A 21,641-nucleotide genomic window follows, 5' to 3' on the forward strand; every position below is an offset into this window, starting at 1 on the left:
GTACTTTGTTATGGCAGCCCTAGCAAAGTAACTCAGATATTTCACAAAGTCAAATGTTTTGTTTCAGTTTTGAAAGGAGCCATCTTTTTCATAAATGACTTAAATTTCAGTACTGGAGGGAAAGTATGGACTTGAGCTGATTTGTAGTGCACACACCAAATGTCTTTAACATTTCCCTGAACTTTTATTCTCAAATATATATTGAAATTTTCCTTTCTGATTTTGGAAGCTTAAAATCAGTTCAGTGACAATTTTTGAGAGTATACCTGGAATAACACTTTAATACATGCTATGGACTTTCCCTTTTTAAAGTCTTTAAAGTAGTATTACTGTTTTGTTATTTGTCCTCCACTTCAAATCTAAATGCAAACAACTTTGACCACTTCTTAAGATTGAAAATAGATTCACATTAGGCAGTTAACAAACTTAACCATTTTAGACAAAACAAACTTTAAACAGGCATTTTTCCATCGGTAAGTTATACCCAAACTTTAAATGGATTTTAGTCAAGAAAATAACACTTATTTCCAGAATTAAAATCTCATATTTAGGATGTTTGTTACATTTGTTTATAGCATGTTATATTTTAATAAAAAATATACTTGATTTAATGCTAATTCAACAATATTTAGTACAAGTAATTATATTTCAGTTCATGTAATTTTATTAATAGCAAAAGAGATGATGATGATGATAATGATAAACTGTTTAGAACTTTCTGTCCACCAGGAATTGTGGTATATGATCATGTTTAATACTTAGAACCTGTAAGATAGGTGTTATTTCACAGATGAGGAAACTAAATGTAAAATAGGTTACATATTTTATCAGGTAAAGCAGCCAGAGTTGTAAGATCTATACCAGACCAAAATTCAATTTCCTCTAAACCATATTGCTTCTGTTGATAATTTTATATCACCACTGTCAAATTGAACTTAAAAAAATGTAATTGTTTATTTGCACAAAATGCCTTTTTAAAAATACTTTAAAAAAAAAATATTCTACTCACTCCACCCTGGAAAACTAATGTGCTAAAATATTTTAAAATATGTTTATGCAAAGCTGTCATTGGATGAATTGTGTCCACCTCCAAAATTGATTAAATCATCAAGTAATGTATTGACATTTTACATTGTTATGAGATGAATTTTATTTTGGATGAATACTGTTTTGGGCAGTGATTTAAAACCACTGAGAAACAGGAGAGATTATTCAAAAAGGTGATATTATTTGTTTGTAATATTTTTCACTAAATGGAGAATAAAATTTGGAGATAAAGTGATTTGGAAAAAATAAGAAAGTTTAAGCCAGAGTATGTATTTTTGAACGTCTGTATTTTTTGTCCAGACTCTCCAATTATGTATTTGCGTTGAGAAGGCACAATAGAATTTGTTTTGCAGAAGTACAGAGATGTCTACAATAGTCTGGTACAAACTCTCATTACTTCTATCCCAGTCAGGAGTAAGCCCTATAAAGACATAGGTCCAATAGTGTATCATACTGTGCAAAAAAGAAATTAAAATTAGATGAGATTCTTCATATTGTATTTGGAAATATCTATATACCAGGACAAGATAACCAATAATTTAAATGACTGTTGAATTAACTGAAGGTGATTGAACTTGTAAGAAGATAGGAGGTACAAAAGGATAGGTAACACAGAGATGACTGAAACTAATGTTTAGGAAACAACTTATATATTCACCATAATAAGTAAAGTCCAATAAACCGGAAAGTGTTAGGAATATTTATAAATTTCATCTTGCGTATTTCTCGACTGTTACTTTAAATCATTGGTTGTCAATACATCAAATATGTTTTCTCTTTTGAAGAACTATCATTTAGTTTTCTTGGTTGACTTCAGTTCTTTATTCATTTTACATTTATATCTGGTTAACTCTCCCTCCCCATATGGCTTGTGGAATAGAGGGAGGATATGAAAATTCTGAATTTGAATTCCAGTTCAAAGCAGGAAATGTTTACCTCTGTGTAAGTTTTCAGAGCCTCCGTTTCCTCTTCTGGGCATGTAATTATTGGGTCTGCTTACCTCACATATTTTTGAGATGATGAGAAGAGATTATGTTTATGAAACTATTCTATAAATAGTAACTTGTTACAAACAGTAGTTATTATTTTTTAAGATTTAAATAAAAATAAATTATTCCTTGAAATTTTTGAACTGTTGGCTTAGAATTAATTGCTCTTTACTTTTTGCCCAGACTTATAGCACTTAGAGATTATTTTTAGATTTATTTATGCAAGTGTCTTTCTTTCTAAATAGTTTTTGAAATGTCTGAAGGTCAGAAATTGTATGTTATCATTTCTGTCTTACAACATGAATATTGTTTATTGAAATAAATGAAAAAAATAATTCATATGCAACCTTGAAAAGTTATAATTTACAGTTGTTAGACTTTTTTGGTAAAATGTTCCTTAATTGTATAAACTAAGGGCCTTATGACTACTAACTTAGAGAAAAATCTAACTTAGAAAAAATCAGCCTCAGTAGGTTATTTTGTATTTGGGTCATCAGGTTTTCATATGATTGTTAAATATTGAAGTAAAATGTTATTTTATTAAAATTTCTTTATATACCTGTTTTTAGACTTTTTATGTAACTTGTTTTTCTCTGAAAATATTTTTTTTGCAGTGAATACACTATGTAGCCAAAGTATTTATCTCAGAAAACTCTGTAGTATGTTAGCATACTTAGTTCTGTGTCACTTTATGTAGAATTTTAACTTCTTTTACCATCTGTCCTTTATACAACAGCTGTATTATTGCATTTTAGAATGTATTCTCTATACCACCTTAGAATTATTTAGAAATTAAGTACTGTAGATTTATTTTGTCCTTGTGCTAAGTGTAATTTTATTTTTACAAGTTAGAAATGATAATAAAAATACAGTAGATTATAGTATTAGACTTTAAACAAAATAAACTCTTTTGTTTAGATCATTGAATTGGAAAATCAGCTAAAATCTTTTGAGAAAAGATCGAGAAAATTAAAAGAAGGGAATAAAAAATTAATGGAAGAAAATGATTTCCTGAAATCCCTTTTACAACAGCAGCAAGAAGATGCAGAGAACAGAGAGAAAGTGCTAGAGCAACTACAAAAAGGGAGTAAAGATGTAGAAAAAGACAAAGCTGAACTTCAAGTAAAAATCAATGAGCTGGAGAGAGAAGTCACTTCCCTGAGGAGACACTTGGGAGAAGCTAATGGATTGAGAAATGAAAATGAAGAGCAGATGAATTCAATGGAGAAACTGCAGCATTCAGCAGACAAAACTAAATCTGAGATGGCCACCACAGAAGTGAGATCTGGACAATATAATTGTAAGACAACCACTACCAAGGTTAAATTTAAAGCTGCCAAGAAAAAGTGCTCTGTGGGTCGTTACCGTACTGTTCTCAATCACTCCATCAAGGTTATGAGCAATGTGTTTGAGAACCTCAGCAAGGACGGCTGGGAGAGTGTGAGTGAAAGCAGGTAAAGCTCTCATTAACTTAGCTCTGTGGTGGGGACACTGTGCATATGTAAAGCACCAGCAAATGGAGATTGAATTTCAACTACTGTCGATTTGGTATTCAGAAAAAATACTGTCAGATCTTTTGAAATATCTTGGGAGGTCTTGTTCTGAGCTTATTGACTGAAATTTGCATGTAAAATTAGCCACAACTGCATGAGTATTTGACTAGGTGCCAGGAAACCCAAAAGAAGGCAATGCTTGATTTCTTCCAGTGATGCTATTTTCATGCAGTCATGAGGCTTAAAATTGACAGTTTGGCAGGTTGATTTAATTTGCTGGCCCTTTGCATATTCACCACTGACAGCTAAGGATTCCCAGGCAAGCCTACTAAGTCGGTTTAGTTATCTTGTGACATGCCAACCTGGGAGGAGAAACATTTTTCTCCTTTAATTTAGTTAGATAAATTTTGAATGACCCGTTTCAGCTTGTTACCAGATGTCTACAAGCTGTTTAACATCCTTTAAATTAAGAACCATCTTCACTAATTATTTCATGTATGTATTAAGCAAAGTCATTGTACTAATTTTAATTGAATGGTGGTTAAAAATTAGTTCCTTAAAGTTAAAACTCTACAAATTCCTAGTCTTAAGTTATATAACCCCTAGTGAACAACAACAGGAATACTAAAAATCTATAATATTTCTTACCTTACCCTTGGATATATATTCATATATGCACTTGAAGCACATCAGTAAAACATCAAAGGCAAATGGATAGTAGAACACATTGTTTTATACCTAGATAATAGGGAAGGGGAAATCAAGTAAAATCAATGTGTTGCCAGAATTGCTAACAGACAAATTGAACGGTTTTTCATAATTATGTCTTGTTTTACAATGGCATGTATTTGCTTTTGTTTTTCCAAGTTTAAAAAAAACCTCCAGTAGTGGTCTGTTTTAGATTGGGACATCTCTGGATCGTGTAGGGGCAGGAAAGTTTTCCTTTCTTCCCTTCTATGTTGTTCCTTTCTAGGTTCTTTGGTTTGTCTAATAATTAAATTGATATGACAGGTTAACAGAAGAAAATGAAAAAAAGTATAAGAACATTTATACCTCTTAGGTATATGGGAGAGACTCAGGAAAACTGAGCAATGCCCCTAAATGGCCAAAGCTATCATCTTAAATACCTTATTCAGCTAAAGACAAAAGAGTCAGTTTGGAAGGTTATCAGGAAAAGCACTGTAAACAAGGGTAATGTTGTTATGCAGAGGCAAGTGTTTGCCTTCTCCAGTGATGAAAGTAGGATTTTAGAGTCATCCCTTTCTTCTGGTACAGAGAGGAAGACACCCTTACAATTGGAGATTTCCCTTATACAGGTAAATGTCTTACAAAAGAATAACTTCTATATGGTTTTCAGAGCCTCTCCTGTGTTTGCAGTTTTGTAAAAATAATCAGCCTAAAATAATCCTTATGCCAAAGAAGCATACTTTGGATGGCAAATTCTGCACCCCCAACAGTTCCATCTTTTAAATTTCCCCAAGAAGTTTCAGAGTCCAGAAGCTAAGTTGACAGATCACTCTATATTCTTTTGGACCAGTCTCTCAGTCCTGAGAATAGGTCAGTTTGATTTACAATTGTCTCTTATTTAAGGAGGTGGGTCTTGTAATTGAGCTCACAGAGTAGGCCTATACTATGCAAGAAATCAGATATTTTTAAGCTGTTTCTGTAGATACAAAAACAAAGGTTGTTGAGAGGAGTAGATTATAAACCCAGTCTGAGTTTCAAGGGCAGCCAAGTGAGAGAAGTGATCTATAGATGTAGGGGTCGAAACATCTTCAGGTATTCTAGTAAACTTTCTGAGTAGCCCACATAGTAACAGGCATAAAAATTGTCTAAACATGAGCTGTTGTGACAGTTTTTCTGACTTCTATATCAAGTCATCTAGCTTTGGTTTTGAGGCTTCAAGAAAAAGGGTAGCTTTAGTTCTTAATGATTCCAAGTCAAAAGGATGGGAGAAAATGAGGGTATTAGTTTGGAAAGTCATAGCCAGATATTTGAGGAAACCAGAAGGATTCAGGATCTAGTCCAGTTTATAGGCAAACATTAAATCCTCAAAGACAGTCAATCAGAACTAAATCTAATATCCACAAAAGTATGTTACTGAAACATAATTTTTCTTTCTAAAACATCCTCATTTCCACCAAAGGCAGACAGATGAAGACTAATCAGTTTGCAAAATAAGTCTCTATAAACTTGGCCTGATTATTTACATAAATGCAGCAAGAATAGTGATTGACCATATAGGCTCCTTTTTAATCTGCTTTGCTGGAACTTTCCATAAGGAATCTCGGACTGAACTTTTGAAAGGCCATGAAGTCAACCAGAGACTTGCCTGCAGTACTTACAGATTTGGCTGAATTATTTTCTCAAGGTTCCCAAAATATTTTGAGATTCCTATACCTGCCAGGAAGTGAACTTCCTTACTCACCTGGTAAAACTGCTGGAAACCCTATAAACAAGGCACCAGGCTGTTTTTACAAGGGCCTTTATTGTCTGTATAAAGTCATCTTGTTCCTTTAGCTATCTGGTAATTTCTGAGTCCATGCATGTCCCTCTCAAGTGTGACATTCCATTCAGAGCCTTGATAATATAAGCAGTGTTTTCAATTGGGTTCTGTTACAAAGAACAGATTCTTATTGAATTTATTAAATAAATACATTACCCTGGAAATATAAGAATACTCACTGAGATTTTCCAATTTTTGGAGGAATCAGGTGTGAGGAAAAAGATAAATGTTTCCACTTGTTCGCAAAGATATTTTATCAAATTGCTGTAAGTCATAGTTAGCTTAAAAGAAAAAATGTCCTTAAGTATGTAAAAACAAACCATTTCAAAACTCAGCAATAAAAATGTCACAGTAATTATAATCATTCTATGAGTTCATTTCATCCCATGTTATTAATTTTTTTCTGCTTTAATCTAGTTTTCCATGTTCTGGAAATTCTTACCCAGCTCAGTTTTATGATTACTTAATATTATGAAAAACCTGCATTCTGGAGTATTTTCCACATGTCTCTTTGAGGAAGAAGCTCTTTTGCAAACAGTTTTGTAAAAGCATCAGAGTAAAACAATAACTCTATATAAAGGACAGGCTTAAAAATGGCCATGGGTAAAAATCTGATGAGAATTTACTATAATGCAGTTGATAAGGAAATTCAGTTATTTCTGTGACATACAACCCTTCAAGATAATAACTAGAATGACAAGTGATAACATTATGCCAGGATGTATCAGATTTTAAGGAATATGATACAATTTCTAGAATACATATTAATAACATGTATCTACACAAATGTAATCTAAGAAAGTTTAGCGTCACTTCTTTGACAATGCTTCCCATGTAATTTAATGTACCAACCAGGCCTAATTAGTTAACAACTCTTTTAAAATGTTTTAGGGATCTTCTTTAATATCCCAAAATGTCTTCCAGGTTAAAAAGACTTCATGAAGAATTTGATTTGGGATAGTTTATCAAAAATAGCAAAAGGTTTGTACACTTGACTAAACATGATCCCAAGTCACTAGTGAAAAGAATGCCTAGTTTTCTATTTAACAAAAGTGACAAACACTTCACAGGAAAATATAAAACTGCACATAGCTTTGAGTGAAACTTTTTTTTTTTTAATATTGAGAAGACTAGGTTCACTTAAATAATCAAAGACCTGATAATAAATATAACATGAAGCACAGGGAATTATTTTGATAAAAGGATATAATCTTTGCTTTCCAGGCAGATTACTTTAGAAGGTAAAAGCATTTCATCTCTTACCAAGAGCAGTCCAATAGTGCAAGAAGATGTCTTTTAACAGGAAATAAAACAAAATTCTAAAATTGTGCCATCTTACATTTGATAATAGAATTAATTCATTCAGTTAACTTCATTCTAATCTTAGCCGGTCCTGCCATACATAAAATTCCTTTCTATATTCCTTTTCACAAACTTTCTACAGTTTTCACATTTTGTCCTGTGTTTCCTCTTTCCCATTTTGAAATAACCAGTTTTATTTTGGGACAAATTTACTTTATTTTCCTTCAACAAAAATGTATTTTTATTCCTTGCCCCTTCTTTTACTGAAAACGTGTCCTGGGGAGATAAGGACTGGGGAGTCGTAAAGATAAGAGTGTTTTGAATTGCTTCTGGACTGATATTTCTGGTTTTGTAGAGATTTGCAAGAGAGGGGGTTTTAAACAAAGAGTTCAGATATTCGGAGGTCTTCTGGAGGGTCCTGGACAGGCGGTTGGGGATAGAAGGGTGCATAAGAGAGTGGAGAAGGGTAATTCACATTAGATATGGACTCTGATTTTTGTTCGAAGTCTAATTTCATTTTTATCTGAAATTCTACTTTCTTGTTGAAGGAACTAAGGTTGACCATTATACTTGCATATGGAGATGTTTCCATTACTATTTCTAGTAGTTTTAGCTAATATATTAATTAAAATTCTTAACTTTAGAAGCCGTAATTTCTAGTGAAAACTAAGAAGTAAGCACTTGTGAACTGCATATTACATTAGCATTCTTTAGATAGTTAAATTAATAAATACATTTCGTAATTTTTAGAAGCATATGCTCCCCCTTTTTTAATAGTAAAATCTTTCAATTTGTCACAAAACATGCTTACTAACAGACCCAAATATCTTTAGTTCCTGCATAATATGAGGCTAAAATAGATAAGCCTATGTCCACCAATTAATGTTTCATTATTTTATGTTATTTGGAAATGATCTAGATATCAAATGAATTTCTTATCACTTAATTTACCTTAGAAAAACTTTAAAGTTTCAAGTTATGATAGATTTAGGAAACTATTTTTAAGTATATACACCATAAAACATAATTATTGCTTAAAGTTTACCTAAATCTACTGTCTCACTTACATCTATCTAAATTATTTGGTTCCAACAATTATGAACCCATGCAAACTTCATGAGACATTAGACAAAGTCGGCCATCATCCCAAGCTATCTTTCTGGGCTAAAAAGTTATTTTAAGAGACATAACATGAACTTTTTTGACTAGTAAACCTAGGCAGAATAAAAGTTATATATCTGCATTATATTCAGTGTTGATAATTCCAGAGATATACCTATTTCAATTAAACCAACAAACTAAAACTAGTTTTTACTTACCAGAGATTATCTCAAATCATGTGAACTTGAAAAAACATTTGGGTCAGTTTCTGTTACATTTCTGACAATTCAGTTTGTATAAGTACTTAATTTTTGTTAAGTCATATAGAGCTCTTTTACAAATTAATTTTGACAATAACATCTTGAGGTAGAAAAATATCACATATCTACAACATACATATGTATATCAGCAGACACAGAGATCTTAAATTTTTCACCATGAGATAGGGATGATAACATAGAATTCCCTATTATATAAGAACAGTTGGAATGAGTTAAGTTTTTTGTTCAGATGGCTAAAGCTTTTTTTTAAAACTAATATTTATGGAGAAGACATGATTTTTCATTTGTCTAAACTTCAAATAACCTTTCCCTTTTGTTCTCTTTCTGATAAGAACTATCTTTTTTAAGTTTGTAGAACATCTCAAAGACACAGAACAGGATGGAAATTTCTCCAAGGACTTTGGTTTTCAAAGGCCAATATATGCAAGCATTTTGAGATAAATAGAGGAGGTTTTGGAATTGGTCTTAAAAATTGTTTCTGGAATCACACCTCTGGTCCTGTTATGACTAGATTTGTAAAACATTAATAGCTGTTTTCAATTCCACAAAAGAATTAGGTTGCCACCTTAGTAATATCAAAGCCTGTCATCCCTATCGATGTGTTGGAATGCTTTCCTTTCCTTTTGGATACATTTAGTTTAGTGGAGAAGGCCTAAAAACATTTCTCTTAGGAGCTAAATATCAGCTTTAATCATGAGTACAGTCAGACCAGTGGTTTCCCTTCTTATTTTTTTGCCTTGTTTTATCTATCCACTAATCTCAGGAGTAATCCATTTACAAAAACTTTTGAGGATCCTCCTTGAGTTTAAGAAATTGTTTAACTATGGCCCTTAGTTTGGCTTTTGACCAAGAAGTGAAAAATCTTGGGGAGGATTGCCAATAGAAGTGAGTGGTTTTATTTTAAAAGTTAATTGTTAAATAGTCCTTTGAGAGTGGAAAAGGAAGTTCAGACAGAATTAGTAAAATGTGAGTATTCAGGTAAAGAAGGATAAAGGGGAACACTGGAATCATGTCAATCTTACTGTCTTTTGTTTTAAATACCTTTTGATTCTTTAATTTTTCATTTGCCCAATTTTCCAAATTAACCACTGCCCTTCCCTGCTAATCCCTCAAAACACATACTTTTCAAAGAATGACTTTAAGTTCTTGAAAATAATTGGAGTAGAAAATATACATAACAAAGGCACAGAGAAAGTATCTAAATTTTTTCCAAGATGGAGTTTTTGGGTCATACCTCCTTATTATCAGAGGTCTAGGGTAATTTAAACTTTTCTTTCTTAAGTATAGGACAGTTCTGTCTCCAATGTTCCAGTATCTACAGGAATAGATATGGACTGGGGATTGGTAAACATCAGTGAGCTTTGAATTGATTCTAGACCAACATTTCTGGTTTTGTAGAGATTTATAAGAGAGGGGGTTTTAAACAAAGGGGTCAGATATCCAGAGGTCTTCTGTAGGGTCATGGATAGGGAGTTGGGGATAGAAGGGTGTATAAGAGAGTGGAGAAGGGGAATTTACATTAGGTGTGGACTCTGATTTTTGTTCAAAATCCAATATCTCTTCTTTTTTGTCTGAAATTTTAATTTCTTATCAAGGAAGGCCCTAAGGCTAACCATTAAATTTTGTGTCCGCTTTTTAATTTGGTCTTTCCATAGGTACCAGTAAGACAATCGTTTGGGATGAACACTGTCTCTAAAAATATTTCAAACACAGAAGTTTTTTCCAAAGATCAATAGTCTGTCCATTGATGAGATCCAGAAAGTTCACTCCTAGGGTTAGCCTAAGAAAACAAAGACCTTCATTGTCATAGGTAGTAAAAATGGTATAGTGCAGATGGTGTCTCTGGTTTCCCATGAGAACATAGACACCTTCAGTCACAGACCTGCTAATCTGTGACACTGGGGCAGGTGCTACTTTTCCAGCACTAAGAAGTCAATGAAGGTTGTGATGACAAAGGCCCCTTCTGGACTGGGACCCCTTGCAACAAACTCCCCTGAGAGCTGGCACAGTTGGACAAAGAGACACTAAGATGCTAACAACAAGCCTAGGTTTTTACCTGCTTTTCTGACCAACTAGCTTATTGGATTCACAGCCTATTTGTCTGTCCACCAGATGCATGCTGTTACATGCATTCTGCAGTTGGCAGAGACTAGGGAGAATATTCTCACTGGTGAGGAAGCCAAGCTCCTAAGACAATAGAGACAAAAGAGAACAATGACCATCTCTGGGAGGAAAGGGATCAATAGAAAATAAGAGTACTCAGAAATTTTTACCAATGCTGCCATATGCATGGCTCTAGCTCCACAGATACTTTATCTTGCTAATCTAAATTTAGATAAAGAGCGTTTACCACTCTCAACTTCCTTCCAACAGCATAGGCAGAGATCTGGGAGACCGATGTAAGAATTCTTACTTTCTTCCAGCTTTTGTCAGAGGTCCTAGGGTCTCTTAGCTGCAGCAGCCCCAGAGTGAGTAGCTTCAGCTAGTGAAGGTCCTTTGCAGGTCACCAAAACTGTAAGGGCAGAAAAGTTTTCCCTTGTTGGCTGAGACCCCACCCCATAATAACAAAATAAAAGTTTAATAACATACCTCCTGTATGTATATTATAATATATCTCCTGTATACATAGGAAAGATCCAGGAAAACTTAGTAATTCCCTCAAATGGCCAAAGCCATTACCTTAAATACCATCTTCAACTAAAGACAAAAGGTGATGTTGGGGTGGGGAGTCAAGTTATGGGAGGATACAAGGTTAACAAGTTATGGGAGGATACAAGGGATAGCACAGTAAACAAGGGTAATGTGGTTATTTGTGTTTAAGTCATTGCCTTCTCCATTGATGAGTTTCTAGAGATTTAGAGTCATCCCTCTCTTCCTGATACAGGGATGAAGACACCCTTACAAAGGGAGATTTCTTAATCACAGATATAGAACAGAAACTTATCTTAAAATGTGATTCTCAAACTTGTTTGCATTTTAGTATCACCTGGGGTCTTAGAAAAATTCCAAGGCCCAGGCCACATCCCAGAACAATTAAATCATAACTTCTGACGTGGGATACAAGCTTTGGTATTTTTTGAAGCTCTCTAGCTAATTCTAATATATTCTTGACCACTGGTTGAAGACAGGTTAGAAAAAAAAACCTTAAAAACAAATTGATGAAGGTTAGGAGAAGAACCAAACATGCATTCCCATTTCTCTGTTACCTCTGTCATGTTGTCTTCCCTGTTCTTAAAAGCAATTAGAGTTGAAGTTATTTAGCTTTAAACCCACTCAGCATTTATCTATGTTTTCAAAGAGATTCTAATTTCAGCTACTGATTATATCTCAGCCATTTGGTACTATAACGTTCTTCCTAATTTTGTGGTGCAGTTTTACTCACATATGAGTATAAATACATGAAAGTTAAGTAATGTGCTCAGTTCTAATTTCATTATGTAAGTGCATGTGCAGATGGTCACATAATTTGGGAGATGTATCACATACTATTTCTTAAAATATAGGATTGTCATCTAAGTTATTTAGCAGGGAAACTAGATTTTGCACTGTAAGTATTAAGTGTTACATTTCCTGCCTGACAGAACATTCTCAGGAATCACTCAGCTGCAAAGAATTCTTAAACAGAAATCCCACAGTGGAGCTTCAGGACTTAGAATATTCGCTTAGCTTTTCAAAGCCTGAAATATAAGAAATTTACTTGGATACTGAGAAAAATGGAACTTTTTCTTTTATATGTTTATAAAATATATAATCATTATCTGATTAATATTTATTTCCCATAGTTGAATAGTATTACAAGAGCATGCTGTCAGATGACAAAAATAATATCATTTAGTAAAGAGTTTGAAGTCCTTTTTTCAAGGGAAAATAATCCATAGATTGGCAGAGTACAGTGCCTAACAAGCAGTATAGCACTTTCCCTAAAGAATTTGGGGCAAAGGAGTTTTTCAGAGGAGTTTTATAGATGAGGCAGTGCAGAAACAGGGCCTGATTGGCTAGGAGTTTGGGGATTTCCTTATAAAGCCAGCAGGCCCTGTTTTCAGGAGTAAAGGTAAGCTAGCTAAAGTTGAGTTGGAGGATTGTGATGAGTGTGTAAGCTTTGCTTACTTGACTGTGAGGCCTTTACTGTAAGTGCAGCTGACTTAGGTTTTGATTCTGATGTGGGCTGAGCCACTGGGTCTTGATGCACTTACTGACTTTATTAGTGTCCATCCAGTGATTGATGATAATCGGGAGTTGTTAATACCTTGAAGAAGAGAAGCAGAATTTCAGAAATCATGTTAAAAAAATTTGAGGATAACATAACATTGAAAGGGATAGAAATTACTCTACAATATAGAATCAAAATCCCCCAAGATCTCAGTAGTTTGGGAAGATAGCCTTTACTTGGCTGTAAAATGCTACTAGGAGTTCTACTCAGTACTTCTTATAGACTACTTGGAATATGAAATTGAATTCTGGATATAATATGTCATCAAATTTAAATGGAGCAAAAAGAAAAAATTTAAATGGAGCAACTTTAAGAGTGACCAGGGGGTGGGAAAGCATGTCAAACACATACATAATAGGATTATTTGAACAAGCTAGGGAGCTGTCTCAAGCATCAGGTAATTATATCCAAATAGTTAAAATATCATCCATATGGAAAAAGGATTAGGCTTACTTATATGTTCTACTCAACTCAAAACTTCTAATCTTCCTTCTTTTTAAACACAAACTACTACATTAATATAGATTTTACTTATTCTTCTTCTTACCTGTCCAGCACTCCATTAGGATGAAAGCTAAATGAGAGCAGGGATTTTTTATTTATTATATTCACTTACTTTCTCCTTTGTGCCTAGAAAAGTGCCTGGCACATATTTGGCACTTAAGTGTTTTATTGAGTGGTGAATGGCCATTAGAGATGGAACTCGAATCAATAGGTGAAGCCTTAGATTCAAATTTTTTCTTTGACAAAGGGAAATTTTTCTGTTAGAAAGGTAAAGCTTTCTGCCCTGGCTCCGAAAGTTGTGAGTACTCCCACCCTGGAAGTGTTAAAACATGTGCTTCCTGAGTTAACACTTGGTAAAAACACTACAGAAGTGATACTAGTGGGCTTTTGATACTAAAAAATCTAGTTTCTTAATGAGATTTTGTAATTTTGTAAAATATATTGACATTAGACTAATTTTTTCCTGTTAACCACTAAGAACCAAGTAAATGCTCAAATTAAACTTTACAGCTTTATATGCAATATGTGCTATAATATTATTTGGTATGGAGTTTAAAAGAGATACATTTGACAGTTTTTCTTGGATTTTATGTTGCCTCTTTTTTCTAAAAGCAGTGATTCTGAAACACAGACCTCTCAAAATTTAGGAACAATTATTATAAAAACATCCCAGAAAATAAGTCCTATAGAAGCTGGAAGAGACCAGAAAGAAAGTGACCAAACAGAAGACAGCCAAATGCAAGGAAAAGAAATAGTACAAATTCCTTCCAGTACAAATGGCAAGACCCCAAAGGTATACAACACAGTTTTGCTTAATTATAAGCTATGGTTTTAATTTAATCTTATGCTTCATAACTTTAATCCAGTGATTTATAATTTGAATCATTAAAAAATTGTTTGAAATATGCAGGGGAAATACTTATATTGGTGGTATCTCTAATTACTAATCTGAAATCCCTGGGGAAAAGGAGAAAAAAGATTTTTTAAAAATTTTGTTTTAAAATATCAAAATATTCTCTATGTTCCTGATGTAGTAAAGTTAAAAAGCAGGTTCTAAATAATATGAATTGTGTAATGCTATTTTTGTACATCATCTAGAATAAAGGATAGCAGAAAATATCTTAAAATTTTAACTATGCAATTTCCAGGTAATTGGCTTCCTGGTCACTTATTTTACTTTCCTTTTGCTTTCCTGTATTTATAGATGTTTTTCTTCAGAGAACACGTCTCATTTGAATAATGATATGTAGAGCATATATATAAGGCTCTTCATGTATACATTCTTTTCAGTATAACATATATATATATATATATGTATATATATATATATATATATACACACACACTTTTATGTGTATGTGTGTGTGTATATATATGTTAATGTATACTGAAATATACTGAAAACATGAAGCATTATATATATGGTTTCTAGGAGTCCTGATAGTTCATAAATCTTTGTGTAAATGTAATACCAAAATTTATCGCATCCCAGAATGGAATGCTGAGTGTGACAAATAAATTTTTTTTCCTTTTACCTTTTGACCTCCTTCATTGCCTTCATTCATTTCTCCCTCCCCCTTACCCTTTTTTAAGTTGGTGAAACATTTTGGAACAAAAGTCAGTATGTCTTCATTTCATTTAGCTTCAGTGTATTGAAACATCATGAGGAAAACAAGGGCTTCAAGGAAAGTACTTTATGACCATCAACATTACTTTAGCTTTATTAGCCAGAGGAGATTTCACCAGTCTGTATACAACAGAGAACCAGTATTTGAGAAAAGGGTTTACATTCCCAGAGAATAATTGATTAAATATTCTTATTTTATTTTTGTTGCTTTTACTGAATTTACTCTTAGATTTTTAAACACTTCCTAGGTTAAATTTCTTTTACTTTTGGCTTGATTTTGTGTTTGTATTTTCCTCCTGCCAGGTCAACTTTTGTGCACATATTGTGTTCATTTATGAGTTCTTGCTATCAATTAGAGAATTTTATTGTTTAGACTTTCTTTAACTCTGCATAAATAAATGTATTTTTAAGTAAAGATATATTATTATGTTCATTCACTTAAAGTTGTTGTTGAGTAATAATGTAACTTTTCTGAAACCTTCAAATTTAGGATTATTTTCATTATAAGAATGCAAAAAAAACAACTTCTCAGAAGAAGAATGGTAATAGTCAAAAGAATTCATACACAACAGTTCTTACCAGAGGTAAGAATGCAAATGAAATTAACAATGTCTTTTTACTTGATGTGATTTTAAAAAATATTATGAACATTATTTTTATATAGTTAACAGAGAAAAGTGGAAAAATATAACTGCTCAGAAATCAAATAGCAATATTATTTTATTACGAGAACGGATTATATCCTTGCAACAACAAAACAATGCACTGCAGAAAACCAAAAAAACATTAGAGATGTCTGTTAAAGAATATAAAGAAGTCAATGAAAAGCTCCTTCGTCAGCTGCAAGTATCTGATCAACGATTTCAGATGAGCAGACAGACAATAAAGGTAAAGGGAACTTCAAAAATTAATTATAATACTATGTCGTGAAAGCAAATATTTTGTTTTAATGTGTTGTTTGGTTCATATTTGTATAAGACATGTCTGTGAGTTAAAAAAAAATACCCAGGCACTGCTAACTAATGTAATTAGTTTACTACCTAGATTTCTTTAATAGGTCATACATATAGAAGAACAACCTACACAAGAGAGAGAACTCCAGAAAGACAAATACTTCACTAGCATTCCTTTTCCACTTGGTTATTCTCTTCTTATCATTTCTATATATTCCTTATTGTGTTGTATCTTAGATTTTAAAAGCAGCCTCCATAAATGCATTTAGGTTGCCCATTTGCCCATGTCTAAACTTTTATTTTTAAAAATCACATTATTAACTAGTATTTGCTTCAATTCCTCTTTGCAAATACTAGTATAAAGTGTGAAGATTTTTAATATAAATATCAACTATAATTTATCTGTGCTTCTTTTATTTGGGTGAATTGTGTTTTCTGTAATCATTTTTAGATATTATGCCTGACAGTTGGTTATCATAATTTTATCTTAAAAACAAATGAAAAAGAAAGATTGTTCCTTAAGTTTCCATTCTTAAAGGTATATGCTTGTATAAGAAATGATATGGTGAAAATTTATTGTCTTACACAGAATTCTTTTTATCATTTTAGGAAATAATTTTTAAATCACTGTCATATATGATTTTAAATTACAGTTAAGTTCTCTACTTTTAATGTCTAGTAGATATTAATATTTAAGCAATACTTAGACATGTTGTGATCATAAAGGATTAATATTATACTAGTTATACTGATAATGGTGTTCTGGCTTCATCCTCAAAGTAGCCTTATGACTAAACCTGACCCATGTTCTAGACTTACATTGGAACTTACTTTCCATGATCTGGTTTTTAAAAATTGGCAACCAAAAAAGGGGCAAAGCTGTAAAACAATTAGATGTCTTTATTTGAGATGAAACCCAAATGTATTCTCCAAGGAGCGGAAAGGGCTTAGAGTTTAAAGTCTAAAAGGGGAACTCTGAGGGGGTTTACATGAGTTGTTTAGAAAGAATTATGATTGGCTAAAGATATGATAATGTCTATTAAGCTGTACATAACTGATTGTTAAAACTGTTCACTAGGCAAAAAGTCCACTTTGTTGCAGGCAGCAGATGTTTGTCCAGGATGTTTATGTTTTGGTAATATAAAGTTTAACTTTCTTCGAATAGTTTCAGAGAAGGGGATGTGCATATACCCTATTTCCTTAGTGGCCCACTGACTCCATTTTAGTTTACTCTTGTCAATGTTAACTCCATTTTGTTCACGTTTACAAAATCTGTTAAGACTTCTTTTGTTGCCTAACTTTTAGTAGATCCTCCAGAACTGTAAGATATAAAGTGCACTAGAGAAGAACATGTATTTTGCTGTTGTTAGGTTGAATGTTCAATTCATATCTGTTAGGCCTAGTTGGTTAAGAATGATGTTCAACTCTTGCATATCTTTGCTAATTTTGTCTAGTTCCATCAACTCTTGAGAATGAAGTATTGAATCACCCACTATTATTATTGTAATAAGTTTAATGAGATATAATTCATATACTATACAATTTTGTCATTTAATTAAGTGGTTGTTACAATATTGACAAAGTTACACAGTTATCACCAAAATCGAGTTTAGAACATTTTTGTTACTTCAAAAAGGGATCCAGTACCCTTCAGCTGTTATCCTTTTGTTCCTCCATCTCTCCCAACACTTGGCAACCACTCATCTATATTCTGTCTGTATGGATTGTAAGGGCAGAAAAATTTTCCCTTCATCCCTTCTAGGTTCTTTGGCAGGTCTAATAATTAAATTGACATGATACAGATGAACAGAAGAAAAGCGATTTAAATTTCTTATGTATGAGAGCCCCATAAAAATATGTGACCCAAAAGGCAGCTAGGTAATTGAGTATAGCATACTGAACTAAGGAAAGGAGTAGGAGTCTGGGGATAGAAAGGGAAGGAAGGCCGTTCACAGGAAAGTGAGAGAAGTTTGGAAAGCAAAGGTTGCCTTGTTATGCACGTTTCTTAGGTAAAAAGGTACCTCTGGTAATAGTTCTTTTCCTTGTATAGTCCTCTTTCTAATCTAAATTTAGGTAATTGAGGGTGGAGGTGGTAAGGAACTCCCAAATCCACTGGGTTTTTCTGTCAAAATAATCTTTATGTCAAAATATGTAATATCTTTATGTAAAAGAGTTATTATTACTTATTTGGATTGAATTGTGTGTTCCCTGCCCCCTGCCAAATTTGTTTGTTGAAGTCCTCACCCTCAGTGTTACAGTGTTTGGAGATGGGACCTTTGGGAGGTAATTAGATTCAGATGAGGCCATGAGGGTGGGGCCCTCGTGGGGGGCTTGGTGCCCTTAAAGAAGAAACGCTAGAGCTCTTTCTCTCTCCACCATGGGAGGGCACAAAGGAGACAGTAACTGTATGCAAAAGAGCTCTTACCAGAACCTGACCATGCTGGCATCCTGATCTCATACTTCCAGTCTCCAGAACTGTAAGATATTAAATATCTGTTGTTTAAGCCATTGAGAATATGTTGTTGTTTTCTTTTGTTATAGGAACTCAAGCAGATCAATACATATGTTGGTACTCAGAGTTGGGTGCTGTCATAACAATACCTAAAAATGTCGAAGCAGCTTTGGAACTGAGTAATGGGTAGATGCCGGAGGAGTTTTGAGGTGCATGCAAGAAATAAGGAGTATTCTGGAGGGTTGCAAATGCAACAAGTACTAGAGGAAAGGCAGTCCCTGTAATATAGTGTCAAACAACTTGACCGAATTGTATTCTAGTGAAAGGTAGAACTTGTGAGCAATGAAATTGTATATTTTTTATTAAGATCTTATTTTTTGGAGCAGTTTTAGGTTCATAGAAAAATTGAGAGGAGGGTATAGATATTTCCTGTATAACCCTGCCCCCACATCTGCATAGACTCCTTCATTATCAGTATCCCTTCCAGAGAGGTATATTTATTACAACTAGTGAATCTACATTGATACATGGTAATCTAGGGTCATTCTTACCTATATCATAATCCCCTAAAGTTCATAGTTTACCTATTATTACCTATATTCTTTGGGTTTGGTCAAATGTATGACATATACCTGACCATGTACCCATTTTCACTGCCCTACAGATTCTCTGGGCTCCACCTATTTATCACTCCCACAATCCCTGGCACCGACTGATCTTTTTTTACTGTTTCCATAGTTTTGCCTTTTGCAGAATGTCATGTAATTGGAATCATACAATATGGAGTTTGTGATTTTTTCTCTTAGTAATATGCACTGAAGTTTCCTTCATGTCCTTTCATGACTAATAGCTTGTTTCTCAGGATATGTCTGGACATACCACTGTATGTGTAGCCACTCACCTACAAAAGGATATCTTATTTGCCTCCATATTTTGGCAATTATGAATAAAGCTGCTGTAAATATCCATGTGCAGGTTTTTGTGTGTACATAGGTTTTCAGTGCCTTTGGGGAAATACAAAGGAGTATGATTGCTAGATCATATGGTAAGAATATGTTTAGTTTTGTAAGAAACTATCAAACTGTCTTCCAAAGTAGCTGTACCATTTTTCATTTCACCGAGATGAATGAGATTCTTACTGTTCATATTCTCACCAGTATTTGGTGGTGTCAGTGTTGCAGATTTTGGCCATTCTGATAGGTGTGTATTGGTGTTTCATTGTTGTTTGAATTTGCATTTCCCTGGTGACATACAATGGGGTCCATTGTTTTGTATGCTTATTTGCTACTTGTTTATCTTTTCTGGGAAGGTGTCTCTTTGAGTCTCTTGCCCATTTTTTAATTGGGTTTTCTTTTTATTTCCAAGTTTCTAGAGTTGTGTATTTTGGATAATAGTCCTTCATAAAATGTGTCTTTTTCAGATATTTTCTTTCGGTCTATGTCAGAATGGGTCTTCTCATTCTCTTGACATTGTCTTTTATGAAACAGAAGTTTTTAATCTTGATGAAGTCCAGTTTATCAGTTACTTTTTTTTTTTATGTGCTATGCCTTTGGTGTTGTATCTAAAAAGTGATCTCTGTACCAAAGGTCATTTAGAGTTCTCCTATGTTATCTTCTGTGGTTTTTTAGTCTTACATTTTAAAATATTTACTCTTCTTTTTCTGGAGTCCTAAGGCAGAAAATTTAATAACTGATTTTAGATCTTTCTTCTTCTCTAATACATTCACTTAATGCTACATATTTCCTTCTAAGCACAGCTTTTACTTCATCCCACAAATAATGATAAGTTGTTTCATTTTCATTTATTTCAAAATATGTTTTAATTTCTCTTTAGATTTCTTCTTTGACCTGTGTATCATTCTGAAGTGTGTTGTTTAAACTCCACATATTTGGATTTTCCAGCTATATTACTGTTATTCATTTCTAGTTTAATTCCATTGTGGTCTGGCAGCACACATTATATTATTTCCATTCTTTTAAATTTTTGAAGGTGTATTTTGTGGCTCAGAATGTGGTATGTCTTGGTGAATATTCCATGTGAGCTTGAGAAGAATATGTATTCTGCAGTTGTTAGATATAGTATAGATGTCAAAAAATACCACTTTGTAATAATTAAACATAAATCTGAGTAAAACTTAATATATAAACCAAGTATGGAATTTGGTAATAAAATTATACAAAAGGATTCATGATGGCAACTGTTTACCTCTGTTTTTAAGTCTCTTTCAACAATGCTAATACTAAAGGCTTTTACTTATAACAAAAGTTCCCCAAGATAATTCAAGTAATGATAATAGCAGGTATTGTAGATCATTACAACAGTTTTAGCACTGTATTTGCTACAATTTAAAGCTCACATGGGATAGTTGTTCAAGTAATCACCTTCAGAACAAGAGATATCACTCTCATGTTTCACTGTAGAAGACATTTCCTTTTGGTTCGCTATCACCACAAACTCACCATGCTCCAAACAAAATAAAGCAAAATATTTTCCCCCAAACTCTTCTAAAATATTTCCTCAGAATCACTTTGGCTCTTCTTTAATTTTAGACCCTTAAATCTACAATCAAATCCTATTTTTTTTCCTCTTTAATTTCCATTTCTAATGCCATCCATGAAGTATTTATCTCCATGCCTTTGTTCTCCTAGCTTCTCTAGTCTGTTCTTTCTTTCTTCCCATATATGGCTACCAGAATAATTTTGCTAGAATGTGTGTATCATTGTGTACTTTAGAAACCTACAGTTGATTCCCATGTATGAGCATTTTAAGGCCAAACTAGTCAGTAAATTTTTGAAGATTTTTCATGATCTGTTCAATGTAACCTATCATTTTAGTCCTCTGTTTCTCACACAGATTTCTAATATCATGATAAATATCCATTCTTCCATAAAGCTCTCATTAATCCAGTATCTGCTGATGTACCCATTCTCTCAAATCTTACTTTATACATTCTTAATAATAATAGAAATAATATTAGCCAGTGATTTTTGTGTACTTACAGACTAGGTACTCTTCTAAGTACTTTACATGTATTAACTCCTCAACCTAAACAATGATTCAATTAAATAGATACAAATGGGGAAACTGAAGAAGTGAGAATAACATACCCAAGGTCATAGAGCTAATAAGTGGCAGAACTGGGGTTCAGACCTATGCAGTATGACTCCAGAACCTGT

At 33.2% G+C, this 21,641-nt stretch overlaps 1 protein-coding gene across 4 annotated transcripts in view; it reads left to right on the forward strand.

The window, feature by feature from the left end:
* The window catches only part of CNTLN (centlein), a 305,405-nt gene that overhangs the window by 208,367 nt on the left and 75,397 nt on the right, over positions 1 to 21,641 (forward strand). For 3 of the 4 annotated variants that reach the window (XM_057498718.1, XM_057498721.1, XM_057498722.1), the window contains 4 exons: positions 2,955 to 3,490; positions 14,046 to 14,226; positions 15,551 to 15,644; positions 15,725 to 15,948. In XM_057498718.1, coding sequence (XP_057354701.1) covers positions 2,955 to 3,490; positions 14,046 to 14,226; positions 15,551 to 15,644; positions 15,725 to 15,948 — 1,035 coding nt within the window. The remainder of the gene's footprint in view (positions 1 to 2,954; positions 3,491 to 14,045; positions 14,227 to 15,550; positions 15,645 to 15,724; positions 15,949 to 21,641) is intronic. The other variant, XM_057498720.1, reaches the window with a different exon arrangement.

The sequence above is a fragment of the Manis pentadactyla genome, chromosome 3, assembly GCF_030020395.1.
Source record: "Manis pentadactyla isolate mManPen7 chromosome 3, mManPen7.hap1, whole genome shotgun sequence".
NCBI lineage: Eukaryota > Metazoa > Chordata > Mammalia > Pholidota > Manidae > Manis > Manis pentadactyla.